The sequence below is a fragment of the Aythya ferina genome (assembly GCF_964211825.1).
Source record: "Aythya ferina genome assembly, chromosome: 21".
NCBI classification, from domain to species: Eukaryota; Metazoa; Chordata; class Aves; order Anseriformes; family Anatidae; genus Aythya; species Aythya ferina.
In genome coordinates this window covers 1,134,251-1,153,606 of record NC_140319.1, presented here as the reverse complement: position 1 = coordinate 1,153,606, position 19,356 = coordinate 1,134,251, and the positions used below count along the sequence as shown (strand labels likewise).

Here is a 19,356-nt window from a genome sequence, read left to right as displayed (position 1 = left end):
GAGCTGGCATTCCCATCCTCCACCATTACAGAGCATTTTACGTGCTCTATTTCACATACACTAATTTAGCTTCATAGTTTAGGTTTTATGCTGAAAGTTGGTAGCTTCTGCATTGTAAGAAATGTACAACAAAACAATAATACACAAATACAGGGCTTTACACCCACCAAAGAAAAAAAAACAACATTCTGCAAGCAAAGTAGGATGTTGTGAAAGGCAGGTGTGGGTAGATGGATATGAAAAAGGGAGTTGCCATGTTTGTTAACTTTTCATTTTAATCAACAAATACAAAAACAGATTCAAAATGCACCTTTTGTATTTAGTAACAATTTGCTGACAGGAACAAAGGAGAGCCTGGCCACGTCCAAGCAGTCTCCTCCACATCTGAATAATTTATGAACTATTAAGAGGCTCATGCGACAAATGGCCCTTCTGCACCTCGCATCGCTCCACCTGCACTCTGCCCCTGAAGTCATCGCTCCTTCAGGGCTGTTGAGTAACAGCAAGAAACCCCAGGCAGCTTTGAACAGTTGTGATACTACAAAACTCAACCTCACACAAAGATATTCCAAAGACATTCCAGCCTCCAGCCTCCCACTCAAGAAATCCCATTTACATTCTCACAGCCCATCGACTGTGGAGAAATGGATATCCTCGAGTCCACATCAGCCTATTCAGGGTGAAACACTACATGATCTGGGTTTTGTAGTGGCTGGAGAAAAGAACACTTCCAGATTTTCTGAAGGCACGCACAGTACTCTGGTTTTGGGAAGATCTGAGATTAGTGCTGTATTAACCTGGGGATATTATTCTATAATGTAATCATCAATGCATTCTCTGAAGTTAAAGCAACAATTGTTTTTCTTTGGGTCCTATTTAGACTGGGTACAACCACAACTTAAGAGAACCTGGTTAGTGCAGTTCTTAGCATCATTGCTATGGACCATGAACTGCCAGGAGGAGCTTGGAAGACTGGAAGATGCAGAATGACGAGACACACTGCAGAGCTCACTCAATCACTCCATGATTCATTACTCCTAAGTGTCTAGTAACAACTATGTGAACATAATGACAGAAAAGGAAAAACAAGACTAACATGTACCCAAGTATCAAGTTGTTCCAGACAGTGTACAACTAAGAATTATTTCACAGCAAAGACATGCCCAGCTGACTTCTGTGCATTAAAAGACATCTGAAAATGCACTACTCTTTTCTCAATTTGGTGTTGTTCAGAAAAAATTGACTGCTGACTGTTTGCTGGCACATCACAACATCTGGGAAAGACTAGGGAATGCACACATTTATTTCCATTATGCAAATCCTGATTGCCAATTTCTAAACCCTTTTCACTTTTAAATCTGGCAATTTTGCATGTATGTTAGCTCAATCTATTTTGCTATAAAAAAAACCAACAACATTAAATTTACCTAGTATACAGGTACAATTAGTGTCACACCGGGCTTATTCATAGGTGAAACAGAACCCTAACAATTAAGCCAGCCTCTGAAGGTAATAAAAATGCAGCCCCACAAAAAGAAAATGTTTTGCTTTTCAGCCTTCACCACCATCACTAGTAATAAAAACACTGATGTTCTATTCAGTCACCGGAGGGAAAAAAAAGAAGAAAATGCGGAGTGCTTCTGTGCTGGCTGCCTTCAGCCAGGGTCTGCAGGCATAAGTGACCATTCAGGGGGAACACAAGCCTTTGCAGCCTACACAAAATGGCCAGAGACCAACATGACAGATGCTGCAGAAGGACATCAACACAGAATACATTTCTCATGTCAAAAAAAAAAAAAAAAAAAAGCATCCTCCATCGTATTTTATTGTTTATCAAGTTAGCAAACTAACTTCTTGAAGGGAGTAAGTGGAAGACTAAATTTTACTCTGCTTAAGAGATGAGCAGCAGTAGCTTATCAGACTATATACATAACCTGTTAACATATACATTACTCCTGAGGGTATGGGTTAAGGCATTACAGATAAACTGTTCTTTGCATTCTTAGCAAATGATGAATGACTCACAGCTGTGTCCTGATGACCCATCACCTTAACCTAAATACTAAACGTACATCATGCAGATGGCTAAAACCTCCACCTAAATACAAATTTAGTTACCAACTGCACTTCAGATGTGTGATTTCCTGCTTGCCTTTATCATGTGCAACTCAAGCCTGGCCAACCAAGTTAAAAAAAAAAAAAAAAAAAAAAAAAAAAAAAAAAAAAAAAAAAGGTTGAGAAGGTAAAACACACAAATAGAATATTTTTAATAAAATTTTAAAAAGAAGGGTGAAGTTGATAGGAATAAAACCAAATGTTTTTTTAATGATTATAGCCTGAAAAAAAGTTTAATTGTGCAATGCTAGTAAAGCAAGAGACTGCAGTAAAAGTATTAGACACATGCCTTCTTTCTGCCAGCATTTCATAGAAGTCTCTGATATCTTGACCCGTTTTCTCCATGGAATGATAAAATGCCAACTGACTTTCTCGATTTGCAAAATCCACCTGAAAAATAAAAGGTAAATTACGTTCAGTGAGAGAAACAACCCATTTTAACATAATTTCAGTATCTGCTGCAGAATCTGAACATGGGAGCAGAACTGAAAATGGGGATGATACTATTCAACGAAAAAAGGCCAAACACTTCTCAGGGCTGGCCCTATGCATCCCCAGAAAAAAACGACCTTTCCCTCTTAACTCAGTGTAGCCGTGTGGATCTATATAATTACCTCCTTGCCGGGGTATGTTGTTTTAGCTGCGAGACCAGAAGCACATGAAAAGCTTCTGTTCAGTAAGCCAGCAGGAAAAATACACACTATTATCATGGCATTGATGCTTTTAATGCCACAACTCCATTTAAAGTTCCAAAGTCCCTTATATCTCAGCACGGTGCTATAGGCAGGTCAGTATTATTAATCCATTTCAGACTGCACATTATTTGCCTGGGGTTATATACCAAGGCAACAGCAGGGATGGGAAAGGAACCAAGCATCCTGAATTGCAGCTCCCTATTCTAGCTGCTCGAAGATTGGCTGTTTTCTAGCCAAGTGTGACAACATTAAGAAGCTAATGGCATAGCTGGTGCCAAAAATGAAGGATTAGAATGGATTTAACGTAGTGTATTTCACATAATGCAATTTTTTTTTGAACGTTCTAGGGGCTTTTTGTTGTTTTTGTTTTTTCAATCAGCCTAGACGTTCATCAAACCATAGCAATGGAGAACAGACATACACACATTAAGGGTGTTGCTTATTCCCAAGTTGCTAAGTAGCAAGACCCACAAACACAGGATATGAATTTTTTTAATGGCCACATATTTTATACCATATGAAGGCTACTTACATTCAACCACCACACTTAGAAACTATAGTATATCCAATTGCTAACCCCGAGGGGTGTGAAGTTGCTAGGTTAATGCACCAGATGAGAGATTACGCTTGAAATCATTACCAACTCTTCAGGAGAGAAGAAAGGAGGAGAGGAAGATGATTCAGAGGGCTGGCTGACACCTCACGTCCCCACTTAGCAGAACCGATGGGACACTTGTAACAGATTTTACCACATTCACCCAAATCCAAGAGAACCCTGTCAATGCTAAGTGTTGCTCCAGGAAACATTACTTTTCATCCATTTTTTAGAGCAGTGCTTTTGATGCTTTTCCCCTGTGTGACGAGCCAGGAGCTGCCACCACTAGAGCAGGCCGCATGTTTGGGCAGCCCTGCCCATGCCACTGTGAGGACGAGGCCACTGTGAGGACGAGGCCACCATGAGGATGAGGCCACCACGAGGATGAGGCCACCACGAGGATGAGGCCACCACGAGGACGAGGCCACCACAGGCACCAGCAGCTGACAGGCAGCAGGCTGTCGCCTCATGGCTGTGGCCAGCTCGAGCCCTTGGGTTTCACCCTTTAACATAAAAATGGACAGAGCTTGCCTTGGATTCGGGTGAATGAGGCAGTAACACGGACACCAACACTCAGGAGCTTAGAGAGACAAGTTCAGCAAAACAAACGGCAGAATACTGGAAGAGGCTTTGTAGGTAACAGTTCAAGATACCCTAACATCTTGATAAGCCGAGTATAAAAATCGTTTAAGCCTTAGATATCTGGGACATACTTGTCCCACTAAGCATTCCTTTTGACTGGCAGTCTGCAAATGCCAGTGTTTAAGGGGTAATGCCTAAATACAATTTGTTTCTTTTTTTTTGGAGGTCATTCTGCACACCTTAATTTTATTCCCACCGATTTTCCTCCCCTTGGTCTCTTTTACAGCTGCTTGTGCATATTCAATCTCATTGTAGAGAACCAGGGCCATGCCTTTTAAGCGGTCAAACACCACCTGTAAAAAACAAAAAAACAAAACAAAAACCAAATAAGAGCCTCATCCACAGGACTTAATGTCAGTCCCAACAAAATCCTAAGTCATGAGGATACCAGTAAGAAAATAATTTTTAGCAAGGTAAATTTCCATTCTTTTCTGATGAGGCATATTGTTATGAAGAGACAATAAAGGACACGGGACTGCTTTGAATTGTGGATATTGTGGCTTGAGGTATATTATGCCTTTATTTTGTTTTTCTGTATTTTACTTTTATTTTTTTTCTCTGGTGACTGAGTTTTGTAGTTTTGATTTGTTTACTTTTATTTTTTGAAAAATTTTTCAATATGTTTTAGGGGGGAAAAAAGGTAAAGGGAACATGTAATCACAAAATGGAAACAGTTTTTGTTATCACAGTCTGCAGTACCACTCAGTTGCTAAACGCCCAATTTCCAAATATTAGCTTCCTTTAGCAACACAGACTTAGTATTCAAGCAACAACAGCTACAATAAAGAATGTCAAAGCTGCAACACAAACCCACACAAATTCTTAAGGAGGCAAGACCCTGATCCTGCGAAGATTTGCACACATCGCCCCACTTTAAGCACATCACTGTCCAACAGAAACGCACGGGACAACTCACATGCTAAAGTCGAAGCATGCGCACAAATCTCTGATGCCTGCTCGCGGCGGGGCTTGGCCGCACGCAGGGAACGTGCCCCCGCTGTGTCATAGGGGCATGTTGCACGGCCATGGACCTTCTCTTTTCTTTCACATACCTGTGTTAGTGTGAGTACCCTAACTGCTTTTAAGAAGTCGTTTTTTTGGTTTAATGAAAAAATATAGTCACGTCTAATTATATAATTAGCATGCATGAGTATAACTAGTTAATTAGGTTGCTGTTCCTACAGTGGTTAGCATTCTAGATAAATTTGGTTGGGGAGAGACTGTACTGCACAAGAGCAACAAGTGGGTTCCACTACTCGTTATCTCGGCTCACTCCAAACACCAGCAGAGACTGCTCTACGTATCGGATCGACAGGATGCAAAGCTAGAGATCCCTGTAGGCCAAATTACACCCCAGAGAGAATTTCTCTATCTGAGCCATAAAGCCCTGGACAGGCGGGGTTGAAAGGACAGGATGTGAAGAAAGGAAGACAGTAACAACTTCAAACCAGACACCAAAGCCTCCCACCTACCTTTACCACAGGCCCGTATCGGCAGAAATGTCGAGTTAAATACTGATCCGTAACGTTTGTAGAAAGCCCATCTAACCACACGCAGTTTGTAGGCATGCTCTTTCCAAAACCCAGCTGAACACAAAAGGGCAGAACTTCCATCAGTACAATTCACAAGTGTTAAACTAACTGAACAGAGCACGCCTAATTAAGAGTTATTTGAAGAAAGCTAGTCATCTGTATGGGTTTTCTAAAATTAGCGTCTCGCGCAGGTGCAAGCAAGACAAAAATCAAATAGCAATTAATGAAAATAATTCTGCATGCTTAAACAAATACAGTGTTTGACAACATTTGTTTCTTGTACAATTTGAATGCTTCTGGAAGGTGACAGGTTGACAGCTCTGGGGATTGACAGCCTCTGTTCATCGTCAGTAGTGGTACAGCTTCCCAGCACTGCCTTCAAGGAGTACGAGTACCTCTGCAAGCCAGAGAATGTCAGTCTCCAAATCTGCTCAATCTGGGCCTCCTTGCTGAGACAGCCAAGAAAAGTGCTGATTAATCCCAAATCTGGTGGTGGTTGAAAACATCATGCTGTAATCTGACCTTTTAAAAAAAAAATCTCACTTCCATAGCCTAAGCTGATGCAAAATATCTTCTGATGCCACAAACAAAAGTAACAGGGAGAAGGATACAGTCCATGGGAGGGTTTCTTTACCTTGAGTCGGTTATTTCCAAGATATTCCCCATCCATCTTCTTAATTGCTTTACACACACTTGCAATATCACAGTACTGCAGGAATGCATACTGAGGAACACCATTCACTTTCTTAATGTCAATATCCTGGGGGAAAAAAAGCAATCGACAGTCAGCAACAGGCAAAAAAGAAGATTCAACAATGTAAAATGAATCTAAATGATTTTTTTTTTCTGAGACTCACATGGCACAACGCTCTCTGTTTAATTAATGTTTCTTTCACAGAGAGGATTTAAACGTTAGTAGATTGTTTAAAAACTTTGCTGCTCTGTTGTATCTTATTCAATGGTAAAACCAAATCCTTACTGATGCAGGGAAATCTCTTCATAATGCAGACTTAAAATTCAACCCCATAGAAGTAAGCCTGACCTGATCAACAAACAGTAGCTTTGGTTTGCTAATATGTCAAGAAGAGACAACACAGAATCAAAGAAACACATATTAATTTTTGCTTGTAAAGGCTCAAGAGGAAAAAACAAACAAACAAACAAACAAACAACCTGCTCCAATCCTCATCTCTGATCCAAGAGCCAAGCAGGGCCTTTTTTCCAAATAAACTCGATGCACCCTGTTCCTAGAAGCAGAAAGTGATGCTGGACGCATCTCTTGAACTGACCTGGCCCTGATGTGGCAAAGGCAAAATAGAGCCCGAATTCTGATCACTGTGAAATCACTGAAGGATCCTAAGGCACCACAGGCCCATTCAAAAGTAGGTGCAGTCACAAGAAAGCTGTGGAAGCCTAATAAAGGCTCCTTTTAAGTGATTTTTGGAAAATAGCAAGCCTGGAGTTGACATTTGGTTAACATTCAAGCTCAGCACTAGTACTGGCAAATGTACCGAAAGCCTCTGAACAAGCTCATGATGTTATGATTCATTCTGAGCTGAAAATAGAAGGTAAAGTGTTTCATTTTATTTTTTTTAAATAGCACAAGCTTCCTTTGTGAGCTACATGCCAATGCTACCACACGAATTTAAGCACAAACATTCCAACATTCAGGACAGACTAATTTTACGGTTAATAAATTTAAGGACAAGGCAGCAGTTTGATAAGGTCTTTCTCAAGAACTCTTTAGCTGGGAAAACAGAAGTAAACAGGGAGATTTACACAACTGTTAGAATTCGATAGCCCTGGCCTAATGATTTAAGTGGAATACTAATGGAGGACTACATTTCCAAGTGTCTGAAGTAGCACTACTGCAACTGTGGCAAATTATACCTGACCACTCACCCTAGGCAAGCAATTTCTTCTGACAGGCAAATAAAGCACCATTACTTCGCTCACTATCCGCTGGAAAGGTTATAAAGCTAGTCCCTTTTGCACCTGAGCTTGTAAGTTTTCGTGGAAATTCTGCAGGGCAGCACTGCTGCTGAATTCTGGCCGATTAATAATGTTGACAATACAGCACTATTTCACAGAAAAACCAATTTAGGAGACAGTGCACTACTACTGATAAGCATCTTTATCAGGACAGCTCAGCTGGTATAACATTAGAAAAGGGTTTAAGCCACAGACACTGTGAATTCATAAATCAGTGCTGATGGCAAGATTACAGCAAAGGCAGCACAATTGCTGCCAGACATAACAAAATGTAAATTCTTTGTTTGCTCACATCATACATGGAAGCATGCCTCCCCTCTTTTTACAGATACCTCAACAGTGACAACAATATTTAAGTGCAGAACAAATAAGGCAGCCACAGCCACCAGAAGGGTACAGTGAGTATACAGAATAAACTATTAGTGCAGAAGCTCAGGTTCAATTAATTATACTCACTGAAGATAATTACTTTTCTGGAAAATCTCTCTCAAATGCAATATTGATATGACTTGATAGAAAGTGGCATGAGGAGAAGAGAGGGGAAAGATTGCTGCTCTATCTCATGCAGATCAGCCTGCTCAGCTGAAAACCCAAATCCCGCATGTGTCATCACTGATCCATCTGCTCAGTGCCTCTTCTGCCCTATTGTCAGCGAACAGACTGTCAGAGCTGATGGCTACTGCCACATGCAGCAACTAAACCCTTTGTTTCAGAAATCAACAGGAAATGCAGGCTTCGCAGAGCTCTACTGATTAAATGTGAAAGTAACGCTGGGCATATTTATATCCAAACCACCTAGCTATGCTTTTTTGCAAACCCTCTGAGCTAGCAGAAAGATTTGTCTCTTACAAATGCTCCCAAGACTGTTTCTATTGTTATTTCCTCAATACACTTGTACTAAGATTTCACTCAAAATGCAAAGAAAAGCTTTCAGGTACATTCTAGCAAGATGAATGACTCAGATTATTGTAAAAGGACTGAATTATCTGTCATCAACATCATGATTTACCACCACTCGTAGCATTTTACAGGTCTGTACAGAAAGAATGTGCAGTAATACCCTACATAGTAAAAAGAAAGAGAGAAAGAGAGAAAGAGAGAAAGAAAGAAGGAAAGAAGGAAAGAAAGAAAGAGAGAGAGAGAATTCACATACCACTATGCCACCAAAGCGCTGAAAAATGTTGCGAAGGTCATGATAGGTTGTTGTTTTCTCCAGGTTGCCAATGAAGAGAGTTCTTGTTGCTTTTGGGTGAAACTCATCTATCCTTTCATCCAAAGGACGAAATTCATTCTCGCTTTCTGTTTCTAGAAGCAAAAGAGAGTGAGAAATTTTTAATGCACTGGGGTGTTTTTCATGTGGGTTTGTTTCACGTTGATTTGTTTGTTCAAGTCTACTTCCTGACAAGCAGATACGATCTGAACGAGACTAACCGATGTCTTTGACAAAAATAATGTAGTACTATACTTGTGAACTGTGTTATTTATGTGGAGTTTGAAAGGCCTACATCACACCACTGGGTGAGCACTGAGCACCTTTAGATGAAAAGTAGCTGCCTTCTGCATCTGCTTCTTTAGAAAGTTATTCTTTTATTGCCTGTCAAGAATTCAAATAAGGCTGCACTGTACTTGGGGAACAGAAAATGGAAAAAGGTTATTTTCACAAATTGATTTTTAAACAAACAATTGAAGTACAGAGTGAAAACCGTGTGCTCAATGCTACAGCTTACACTGGTTGGTCATTCGCACTGCCTACATACACGCACTGCCTAAGCCTCATAAGTTCAGTCATCATTAGCTGTTTTAATCAAAAGCAGAAAAAAGAAGGCTGTGGGGACTCAGTGCTATGCTTACATCACCTACTGGTTTCCACTCCACTGAGATATGGAAGATTTGATTGTTTCTTCCAGCAGCCAGCAGATCCCACTGTTTAAAAGGATGGCAGGCTTCCTTCTCTGAGGTTTAACACTGGAATTCTCTCCCCGTTTAACCTAAGAGCATCCACTCTCCTTGCTCTGGAATTTATTCTGGCATATTTCCCAGTTTCTTGAAATTACGTTTCTGCAGGAAGGCAATTTTAACATTGCTTACATCTATGCTGCCTCTTTGCAACAGCAGTGACTATGCCCAGAGCGGTCATGCATCCAGTGCAAGTGCAAGAAGGGCACGGGGCCTTACCTGGTCCTATCCAGGCTGTTACTTCAATCTGCATGCCAAAGAAGAGTTTTCCTTTTGAGGCATTTAGTGCTTTTTCCTGGTCCTCCTGCTGTCGGAAGAACACCAGTCCATACCGCTCCTCAGAGGCCCCATGAATCTGCACTGACGTCACCTTTCCATACTTCTTAAATTCATGGAAAAGTCCATCTTTAAGGCTTGTATCTAAACCAACAAGCAAACATTAGTACTATAAAAACACGTGTTTTTTTTTTTTTAACAACTTAATAGCACCAGAAAAGACATGAAGAAATCTGCTATTCTTTATGAAATGTGACTTCGAGTTTTTCAGTGTCCACAGAAATGCCTTTTTATTTTTCAGTGTTATTTTGCCTGTGTCAAAAGCTGATCCTTCTCTTTGCCTTGATTTTAAAATCCAGAAAACCACCCACGCAGGATTTTACATCACTGAAGCCGACAGGCATACAGTTATCACTTCTAGAAGAAATCCACTTCAAAATGAAAAAGTAAACAGTGTTACTTCCTCAATGAGCCCACCACGAAACACACAGATACTGCGTAGAACAGTTCTCAGAGGCAAGATGAGACATCTGGAATGGAGACCCAAGTTATACAGCATTCGGTTCAGTCAATTCAGAAAGTTAACTAGGCAGATTTGTGTTTTTTTCTGCAACACCTGACAGTGTTCACACAATCTGCCTAATATCTGTGGGGCATGGACCTCATGTCACTTCAAGGAACTACAGCAAGAAAAAATCTACAGAAAGAATATTAACGCTGCAAGGTATGCTGCTCACAAAGCTAAGACATGCTAGTTTGATTCAGCCAGAGCCTGTGTATACATGAATTACGCTCCAGCTCTTTTCCAAATGACCCCATGTTCTTTTTTTCCATGGAATCTCTCCCTTGTTCAGTGCAGGGAGCAGAGAGCGACCATCCACACTCCTCAGTGAGCAGTCTCCTACATTATTTACCATGCACTGTTCGATGCTCAACACTGCAATAGGAAACCCTGAAGTTCTCACATGATGCAAAAAAGAAACTGAGGCATGGCGAGAAGCCATGGTCAGAACCTCCCACCAGTTCCAAGTGACACATTCGAGATGCTTCAGGTTTTCCCCCGGGAAATCCACAGCACTGTTTTGTGGCACCAGCTCCAGTAGCTGCAGTGCTGGGGACGTGTGGGATTTCTCACAGATGGTCACTAATTAAGCAATTTTCCCACTACTGCACGAGAACCGAGGCAGAAGCCGAGAGAAGCCCGGCCTCGGAGGCAGCACACAGCTGCCTGGTCAAAGGTATGACCCTGCTACCTTGCACCCCTGCCCCATGTAGCACACGCCTCCCCGCTCCTCCACAAGGGCTTTGGGATGCAGGAGACCTTCTCTCGTCGCTTGCCACTCCTTCCCAGGGCAGCACCCATCTTCCGCTCTAAGTGAGGCAGGGCTCTGGGGGATGAACCTGTGTGCTATCACCTTGTGACATCTGCGCGTTAGGTGCCTGATCAAAGCTGCCCTGAACTTTCTCCTGGGCTCTTTCCTCGCAGGCTAATCTTTCTGCCCATTCCTGTCCAGCCTTTGTTGCATCTCCATTTGCATAATTTCCTTCCATCCTCCCTCCTCCACATCACCTAGCAATGGATATCAGAACGTTTTTAAGACCTGTAGCCAAACAGCACAACCTTCTAACCCAACATCGGATCCAACGTTCAAAGTATGGACGCTGCTCGTCTCTCAACAGAATGCCTAAAGAAACCATTCAGCAAAAAACAAAGTATTTTTCTTTACCTGTATCAGCACAAAGCTATGGTGGTACAAGAGCAATAGAAAAAAATGTGGAAAATTTCTGCCTCGGTAGCTTAAGCTTGGTGACACTGGGAGAAATAAAGGGGAATGCACTAGGTAGCTTTATCCCTAACCAATGCCTCTATGTTTGCTTTTATGGATGCAAGAAGTTAAATTTCTGGCAAAAGCTGTAAAAGCCAGCAGGTATGCTCCTCTGTCCAAGAGGCTCCAAATTTAAACTCAGTGAAGAGTCCTGAAACACACATAAATCCCCGGCATTTCCATCTCTAGCAGAGTAACAATGAAATCTCTTAAATGAAGCATCATTCATAACTTGCTGCTTTTTGTACCTCACCTAATTGTATTACATTACTATGGCAGCAATAACCCTGAACCAAGTTTCATAAAAGATGGCTCATCAGACCATATTCTGGTTTTCCTGTTCAACAGCGAAGAGTTTAAAGACACATTTGACACCAAGAACACAGAAAAAAAAAGATTATTTAATCAGTCAATAACCTGCCCCTACTTTTTTTTCCCCTTTTCCCGGCACCTTGTACAGACACTGTCGCATGTGAATTTACCTGTTGAGCGCACTGGAAGATTTTGAACCTTGATCCCAAAACTTTTCCGGGGTTCATCTTTCTCCAGAGATGGAAGCAGCTGGGACGCGGGCGCGGGGACTGCCGTCGACTGCACGGACCGTGCCGGGGACTCGTCACTCGAGCTGCTGCTGGAGTCACTGCTGCGGAAGGCACAAGGGAAACGGCAGGTCAGTGCACGGAGACACAAAGGGGATTTAATTAAAAAGCAAAACGCCCGAGCTGCCGCTGGGTTTTCTGCTCAGACGGCAGCAGGGGAACGGCTGCGGCCGCACCGCGCTGTCCCAGCAGTCAAGGAAACGGAATATGGGTACGATGTCAGCGGCTCCTGTTACGCTCCGTGACACGAGGCGGGGTGGAATTACGGCCAGGCCTGCGTGGGAAGGCTGCAGGGAGGCACAGGGCACGCAAAGCCCCTCGCCTGCCCGCGAAGGAGCAGCGCAGCGAGGAGAAGAGCTGGGGCAGATGCACGGGAAGCAGCAAACCCGGCCGGCTGCGGCAGCGGGGTGCGGGGAGTTCAGGCCCGGGAACATCTCTGACAAGCTGTAATTACAGAGCGGGGTTTGTGGCTCACACTGCACGGAGAGCCAATCGAACCCGCCGCCTGTTGACGGTGCCGATCGTTAGATGCTTCGCGGAGGAGTCACAAATACAGAGAATAATGTTATTAAAGCTTGCCCAGTGGGGACACGTCATCTTCTTCAGTGGCTGATTTCTTCCCTGAGGCACGAGGGCTTGTATCACTGCTAAAAATAATTTTGTCTGACATAACCCTGGAGATTCTCCATTACACGAGCAACTTTCTAAAAAATTCCACTGGAATTTCAACTCCGAGCCTGGATGCTGGGGGGGAGGATCTGCCACGTACAAAAACAACAGGCTTGCTTTTAAATTTGCTTCATTTGATTGAATTTTTAAGTCCGTCTGTATTGTGTCAGAAATGATAAACAAGTTCATCTTTTTTCCATCTTACATTATTTCACGGACTTGTTACATTCCCTCTTTACCTTAACCCAACTAACTCTTTCTCTTCTTTTCTCAGGGAAACCATTTCATGTTTTGAATCCTTTTTGTGATTGCATTCTGTGGCTTTTTGAGGCCGTGAACAAGTTAATTTGCTCCTCAGCACGGCATGCTGCAGTTCAACATTCATCTTTCACCCATTTATCCCCTTCCCTCTGCTCCCCACCTTATGCCTCTGGTACTTCTTTACCACCCCGGGTCCTCATGAAAAGTCAACCTTTTCTCTGCAGCGTTTTGGGAAAAAAAGGACAAAACTGGCCCCACGTTCACCAGCCGTCGGTAGTCTCCAGGGGTGACACCACCGCCCCCTGCCACTATGGAACAAACTGGCAAACAGTGGGGAAACTTCTTTTAAAACACAAACACAGTCAGAGGATGTGTATGGAGAGAATCTGAAAATAATTTCCAAACTGAGAGCAGCACCACGTGCTGCACCATTCCCCTGGGGCAGCTAAAACAGATTTTAGGGCTTCCTCGAGCCTCTGCCCCTTTCACATTTTTGCCCGGCACTGCCACCAGCTACGCACTTCTCCAAACATTTCAAATATTCGGCTTTGCTAAGATTGTATCTTTTAAGTAAGTGGCGGCATTGAATTTCTGTTTGAGCAGAGCTTTAAGATGGGAATGGGCTATTTTTAGCCTTTTTATGACGACGTTTAAAATATGGAACAAGCTGTTAAAAGCACAGCACTCCACTTGGGGAGAAGATCGGCTGCGGGTAGCACCGTCAGACATCCGAGCAGCGAGCCCTGTGCCTCCCCGAGACGACAGCCGAGGAGGGTGAGGAATTCTACAACAACTTCAATTTTATTTTGGGAAGCGGGGACCATGCCGCTAACTTCCACTGCGTGCAGGGAGCTTCAGGGATACGCAATCGAGACTTTCTGAGACATTCCAGAGAAGAAAAAAAAAAATCATGCTTGCTTTATTCAGTTTTCAGGGAGGAGAAAATGGCAGCAAGAACAATTCCCCTTTCTTTCAGGAAAGGCTCGTCACTTTTCCAATTGAAGAAACATGGATATAATCATTCAAGAGGAAGTCAGAGGTTTTCTGCTGTGTGAATAGGAGATTGATGGAAGAGTTAATTGCAGCCGCTGTGTCATACAGTTATAGCACACAGCAGAATGAAAATAAAGCCTCTGACAGGGAGTTATACAGGGTCTCGAAGAGAAAAACAGAACCCCTTGTAACCAGACCAGTTTTAAAAATACACAGAACTAAAATATGTAAGCTGCATGAGGGGATGTTCCCAGAGTATTAAAATCAGGGTATGGCTTCTCCTTTCCCCGTAAGTCACTTTGAAAACCTCTGTCCTTTGCCAACCCGTGGAAGATAACTTATTAAAAATGCCTCTAGCGAGACTATCTTCTGAAAAACCAGCTAAGGAAATCCTACCGCGGGAATGTTAAGAGACGTGTTAAAACAACAGCTCTGACACCTGCTTCCATTTCAAGCCATCGGCAGCTCTCGGGGCAGGCCGGGAGCATCCCAGGGAGCAGGGCTTTGGGTCTGCCCCGAGCGCGTTCGCTACCGGCACAAGCGCCGGAGCCGCGCGGCGATTGCTCGCGCTCTGGCACCCAGCCTTTTCCCAACACGGGAAAACCTGCTCTTCAACATCCATGTAAACTCAGCGGAGCAGAATGCCAGCACGCAGCAAAACTAATCTCCTGAGCTGTCACAACACACACATTTCACAGAGAGGGAGTCTGTGCTGGGAATTTGCTTTTTTAAACATCTTAGGCTTACAGCCTCATTTGCCTTTTAGGAGGTTTCAGGGTTTTCTTGTGACGTATGCTAATTTGTGAAGAACTGGAAGTTTAAGCAGAAGGATTTCAGACGCTCTCTCGTCGAGCTCAGATATGCACAAAGCTTCAAAAATGAGTCTCGCTCCGGCTTTTATCGTGGCATCACAGCGATGCAAAATAGAGGGTTTTGATTTCACCGTCAGCAAAATCAGATGGAAAGCGGAGCTAAAAGGAGATGACTCTTACTGCAGCGAGGAGGCAGACGTGGAGCCCTTCCCTTACACACGCACCCTACTACCAGTGTAGTTTACGAGCCCTTTTAAAACATTAATCTGCCTTCCATAATTGTGTTTTACAAGTATTTAGGATGCCTGTGATCTTACTCACCACATTTATCTACACATCTATTTTCTAATCACATAAAGTCGATTAATTATCCACTGCTCCGGTTTTATCCCTATGGGTAGCACCCCAGAGACTCCAAGGGCGAGAATCCAGCACTGGGTTCACATCACACAAACGAGCCCCAAATTCCCCCGATTTCAGCCCCTGGCACACCGCAGCCCATCGAGCACACAAACCTCTCCTTCTCTCTCTCATAACTGCAGAGATGACATTTCAGACCCTGGTGCACGCACCCTATAGAAGCAGGTCTCGTTTCCACAGAAATATCTCATTTTCAAGTAATTGCATTTTGCAGTTCTAACTGACGACAAAGTTATGCTCTATTTATGTATGAAAAATGAAAGCGCTCGAGCAAAGCATACAAAGCGAGCCGCTCCCTTTGTTCCCCAGCAAAAAGGAGATAAAAGAGCGGCTCCAAACCAGTCGATGTAACAGGATACCTGCTGCTTTTCGTCAATGGCAGGCTGCGCTCAATCAAGGGATCCCGCAACCTGCCAGACCCTTTTGCAATTTTAAAATGTGGGACAATTGTCATTTCTGGGGATTGATTCGAGAGCTGTGAGTCAGCGGTAGCCCCGGTGACGACCCTCGTTACGGCAAGCAGGAAACACCGCGGCCTTGGTGGAAAACGACGCAGGAAGAAGCAGGCAACACGCTGCCAAACTCCAGGTTTTAAGGAAAAAACAAAAAACAACAAAAACCAGCTGCCATTGTCAGAGCAAGTTAAAAACCAAGCCACCTAAAATCGCTGGGAAGCCTTTTCTTTTTTCAGGGGGAACATGTGCCAAATTTCAGGAGGAAAAAAGTAAAAATGAAATGCTTGTGTTTTTTTTTTTTTTAATAGCTCCCCTCAAAAAATGCGTAACCAGAACTGGTGAAGGATCCAGAATTCTTTTACAGAAAATATTCAGAGCGATTATTTTTTTTCTGCCAGAACTAACTGGAATCAGGAATACTGCCTAGATCAGCTATGATTCAATACCCTGTCAAAATAATCTCCAAGTACAGATTATCTCCTAGAAAGATCTATTAAGGACAACAGCACAGGCCAACCTTCCCCGGCGCGAGTTATTCACACGGCTGATGTCAGCAGCAGATTCCCAAGTCTAGTCAGGAAATCCAAAGTTAACGTACAGTAATCTCGGAACGGAAATAACAGGAACCCTTCTTCTCGACCCTCCCTTCTCAGATCCCAGCGAAGCCACGGGAGATGATCCGCATGCAAAAGCCATCAGCTGCGAGGTGCTGTACGCTGATCGGCTCTATCCAGGAGACACAAATCCTTGGGGTGTTTTTTCACATTGTCAACGGGCTTCAGAAACAAGCTGCCAGATAAGATTTCTTGGACACAACACGGTCAGCTCTGGGAAAACTGTGCCAGAGAAATGGTAAAAGAATCCTGACTGCATAATTTGAAAGTTTGGAAAAAGAATTTGAAAAATCTGTTTATTGGCAGCCAACATCCAGCAAAAGTTATCAATGCTAACGGAAAGAAAACCATTAGAAAACATTAGAGTGTCATACACCATTCTAGCTGTAGATTAAAGGACCCCTGCCCATGAAACTGGATTCTCTTCTGGATGAAAAAGGGTATATTGAAATAATAGATGTACAGGTCCATTACAGGCTGCTATTGCTGCCACACTACCTAACACTGCACCAATCTAAAAATACATTTGATGAGAATTTCCCACATTCTCTGCACACGTGTGCAAAAAAAAAAAAAAAAAAAGCCAAATACCAAGTAACCCATACCCACAAAAATCAAACTACTCCCCACCCCTAAAAAGAAATCAGAAGAAGCAGGTCTTTCAGCTATTCTGAATTTGTCGTCTTCTGGCTGGTCGCCTCAGACCACTTCTGCTGATGCTGAATTTTGCCTGAAGACCCTCAAAACATTAAGGGGTCTCTTTGAGCATCCTTCCAGCGAGCACATCCCCTGTAACCCAGGGGAGCTCAGAGGCCAGCTTACTGAGGATCTGGGTGGCTGCTTGGCCATGTTCGGGGACAAATGGCCTCGGAGGGACCCTGGGTGGGCATCCTTCTGCCAGAGCCCACGCACTGCACTCCAGCACCGCCCCGAAGCCACCTGTGAGCAGCAGGCAGTGCTTCTGTGCGGCCACACCACCACCACCCCCAGTCTGCATCAGCGGGTTTGTGAGAAAAAAGCACTTCTCAAATCTGCGGCAATGAATGCAGGTGTGCTTTTGTCCGAGCTAAAAGGAGCTGCTGAACCTGGGTGAAAGTCATCAGAAAAGGGAGCCCAACATCTCCGGGTTGTTTGTACTGAGCGATCAGGAGGTAAGGAGTCGTTACCACGCTGCAGGCTGGCAGCTCAGCGGGCTCACCCACGTGTGCATACCACAATGAGCTTGAACCCTGCTTTTCCATCTCATAACAAAGTTTTACCTCTTCACGTAAGCGTCAGAGCAGACTCCAGCTGCCTGGCATGCAAGGGCAGAGAAGGTGAGCCGGGAACAGAGCCACACCGACGTCCTCCCCGCCAGCTGCCCCGCGCCCCTCGCCCCAGCCTCCAGTACCTTCAGCCTGGGTGCTGCAGCTCGCCGGGACGCGGTGGCCTGACATTCTTGGCATTGTTTCAAGCCACTGAAAGCTTTCCACCCAAGGAACTTTGGTTTGTACACGTCATGCATGCATCCTCAGAAGTATTTAACAACACACAACTGTGATAAAACAGCCTACCGAGAGAAAAAAAAAAAAAAAAAAAAAAAAAAGCCCTACTCCGCATAAGCAGAAAACAGTCGTGAAAAATTAGTGCTCAGCAGATAAAAAAATATTTACTGCTCTGGGGAAAGATCATTAAATACTGCAGACGAATGCAATTAGGACGTCCTCTTTCCCTTAACTTTTTCTGCCTTACCACACCCAGAAAGGAGACTTGAGAAATCTCCTGCTGGGCTGGAATCCTGAATCGACAGAAACGAAATGATGTTTAAAGGCCATGGGAAAGTAGCACAGCCATGACAACTCTGGATGGTTGAGCCGGCCAAATAACGCAGGCTGTTGACAGTGGTTTTTCAGTCTTTGACCAGTAAGCTTTTAAGGTAGAGTCTCCAGGTAATATTTACCGTATTTTTAATCCAAATCAAGCGACTGGCTTTTTAAGAGCCCATTACAATTTCAGTGGCAGGCCGTAGGAATATTTACTTCAGCCATTTTATCTTCATGTCTAACAGACACCTGAACTTCGGCGAGGAACAGCGTGCTGAAATCAACCGTGGAAAAGGCACGGATGTCGCTCAGAAAGCTGGAGAGGACTTCGGGAAGCCCTCCGGCCCCAGAACCATCCTTCCCCTGCAACCACGTGCTCTGAGAGCCTGGAGACAGCCACAGGGTCCTTTTGGTTCCTCACTGCAGCTAAATAGTCTGCTGATGACAATCACTGAAATACATATGCTGGTATTAATCCATGTCAGGCTGATAGCTGTGCCCAGCTCACCACTGGTGTTGCTCCTTCACCTACCTCCCTCTGGCCCCGGGTACGATGAACTTTGTACGGCCAACAATAAAAAGGCTAACCTGGAAAAAAACGCGCAGGACGAACCTATCGGCCTATCTGCCTCGGCTCGGGCACCACGGCAGCTCGGCACCACTGGACAAGCTCCCCGTGCTGGCTTTCAGCTCTAGCCACCACCTCGGGACACGCAGGTCTCCTGGGAGCGGCAGGACAGCTCTCGAGCAAAAATGAAACCCCTGAAAGCCAGAGGAAATGCTTTCTCAGCGAACGGCCACAGCCACAGAGCTCGCTGCTGGGAAGCCATCGGGGCCTGGAGGGCACAGTACAAAGCCGCTCTCCGCCGAAGCGTTCCCACAATTAAATCTCCACCAGTGCAAACCCAAGAGTGGGTGTGAGAACACGCGAGCCCGAGGAGCCTCAGTTTGCTACCATCACCTTCACGAGGGAAGCCTTGGGCCAAGGCCCAGCACCCGCTCGTGCATCGCGCAGACGTGCGCTTACACCACGGCTGCCCCGACGGGTTTTTTAATGCAACTTTCCCAAATCTGGTCGGAGCAGACGGGAACGGCCCCGCCA

The 19,356-nt window shown here is 44.2% G+C and overlaps 1 protein-coding gene across 2 annotated transcripts in view; it reads right to left on the bottom strand.

Annotated features, from left to right (window-relative positions):
- Positions 1 to 19,356, bottom strand: part of SPEN (spen family transcriptional repressor) — a 65,888-nt gene that overhangs the window by 13,838 nt on the left and 32,694 nt on the right. Inside the window, exons 4-10 of one of the 2 annotated variants that reach the window (XM_084495372.1) lie at positions 12,112 to 12,272; positions 9,747 to 9,947; positions 8,725 to 8,876; positions 6,214 to 6,339; positions 5,520 to 5,633; positions 4,227 to 4,340; positions 2,405 to 2,505 (exon numbers count right to left, since the gene is read on the bottom strand). In XM_084495372.1, coding sequence (XP_084351498.1) covers positions 2,405 to 2,505; positions 4,227 to 4,340; positions 5,520 to 5,633; positions 6,214 to 6,339; positions 8,725 to 8,876; positions 9,747 to 9,947; positions 12,112 to 12,272 — 969 coding nt within the window. The remainder of the gene's footprint in view (positions 1 to 2,404; positions 2,506 to 4,226; positions 4,341 to 5,519; positions 5,634 to 6,213; positions 6,340 to 8,724; positions 8,877 to 9,746; positions 9,948 to 12,111; positions 12,273 to 19,356) is intronic. The other variant, XM_084495373.1, reaches the window with a different exon arrangement.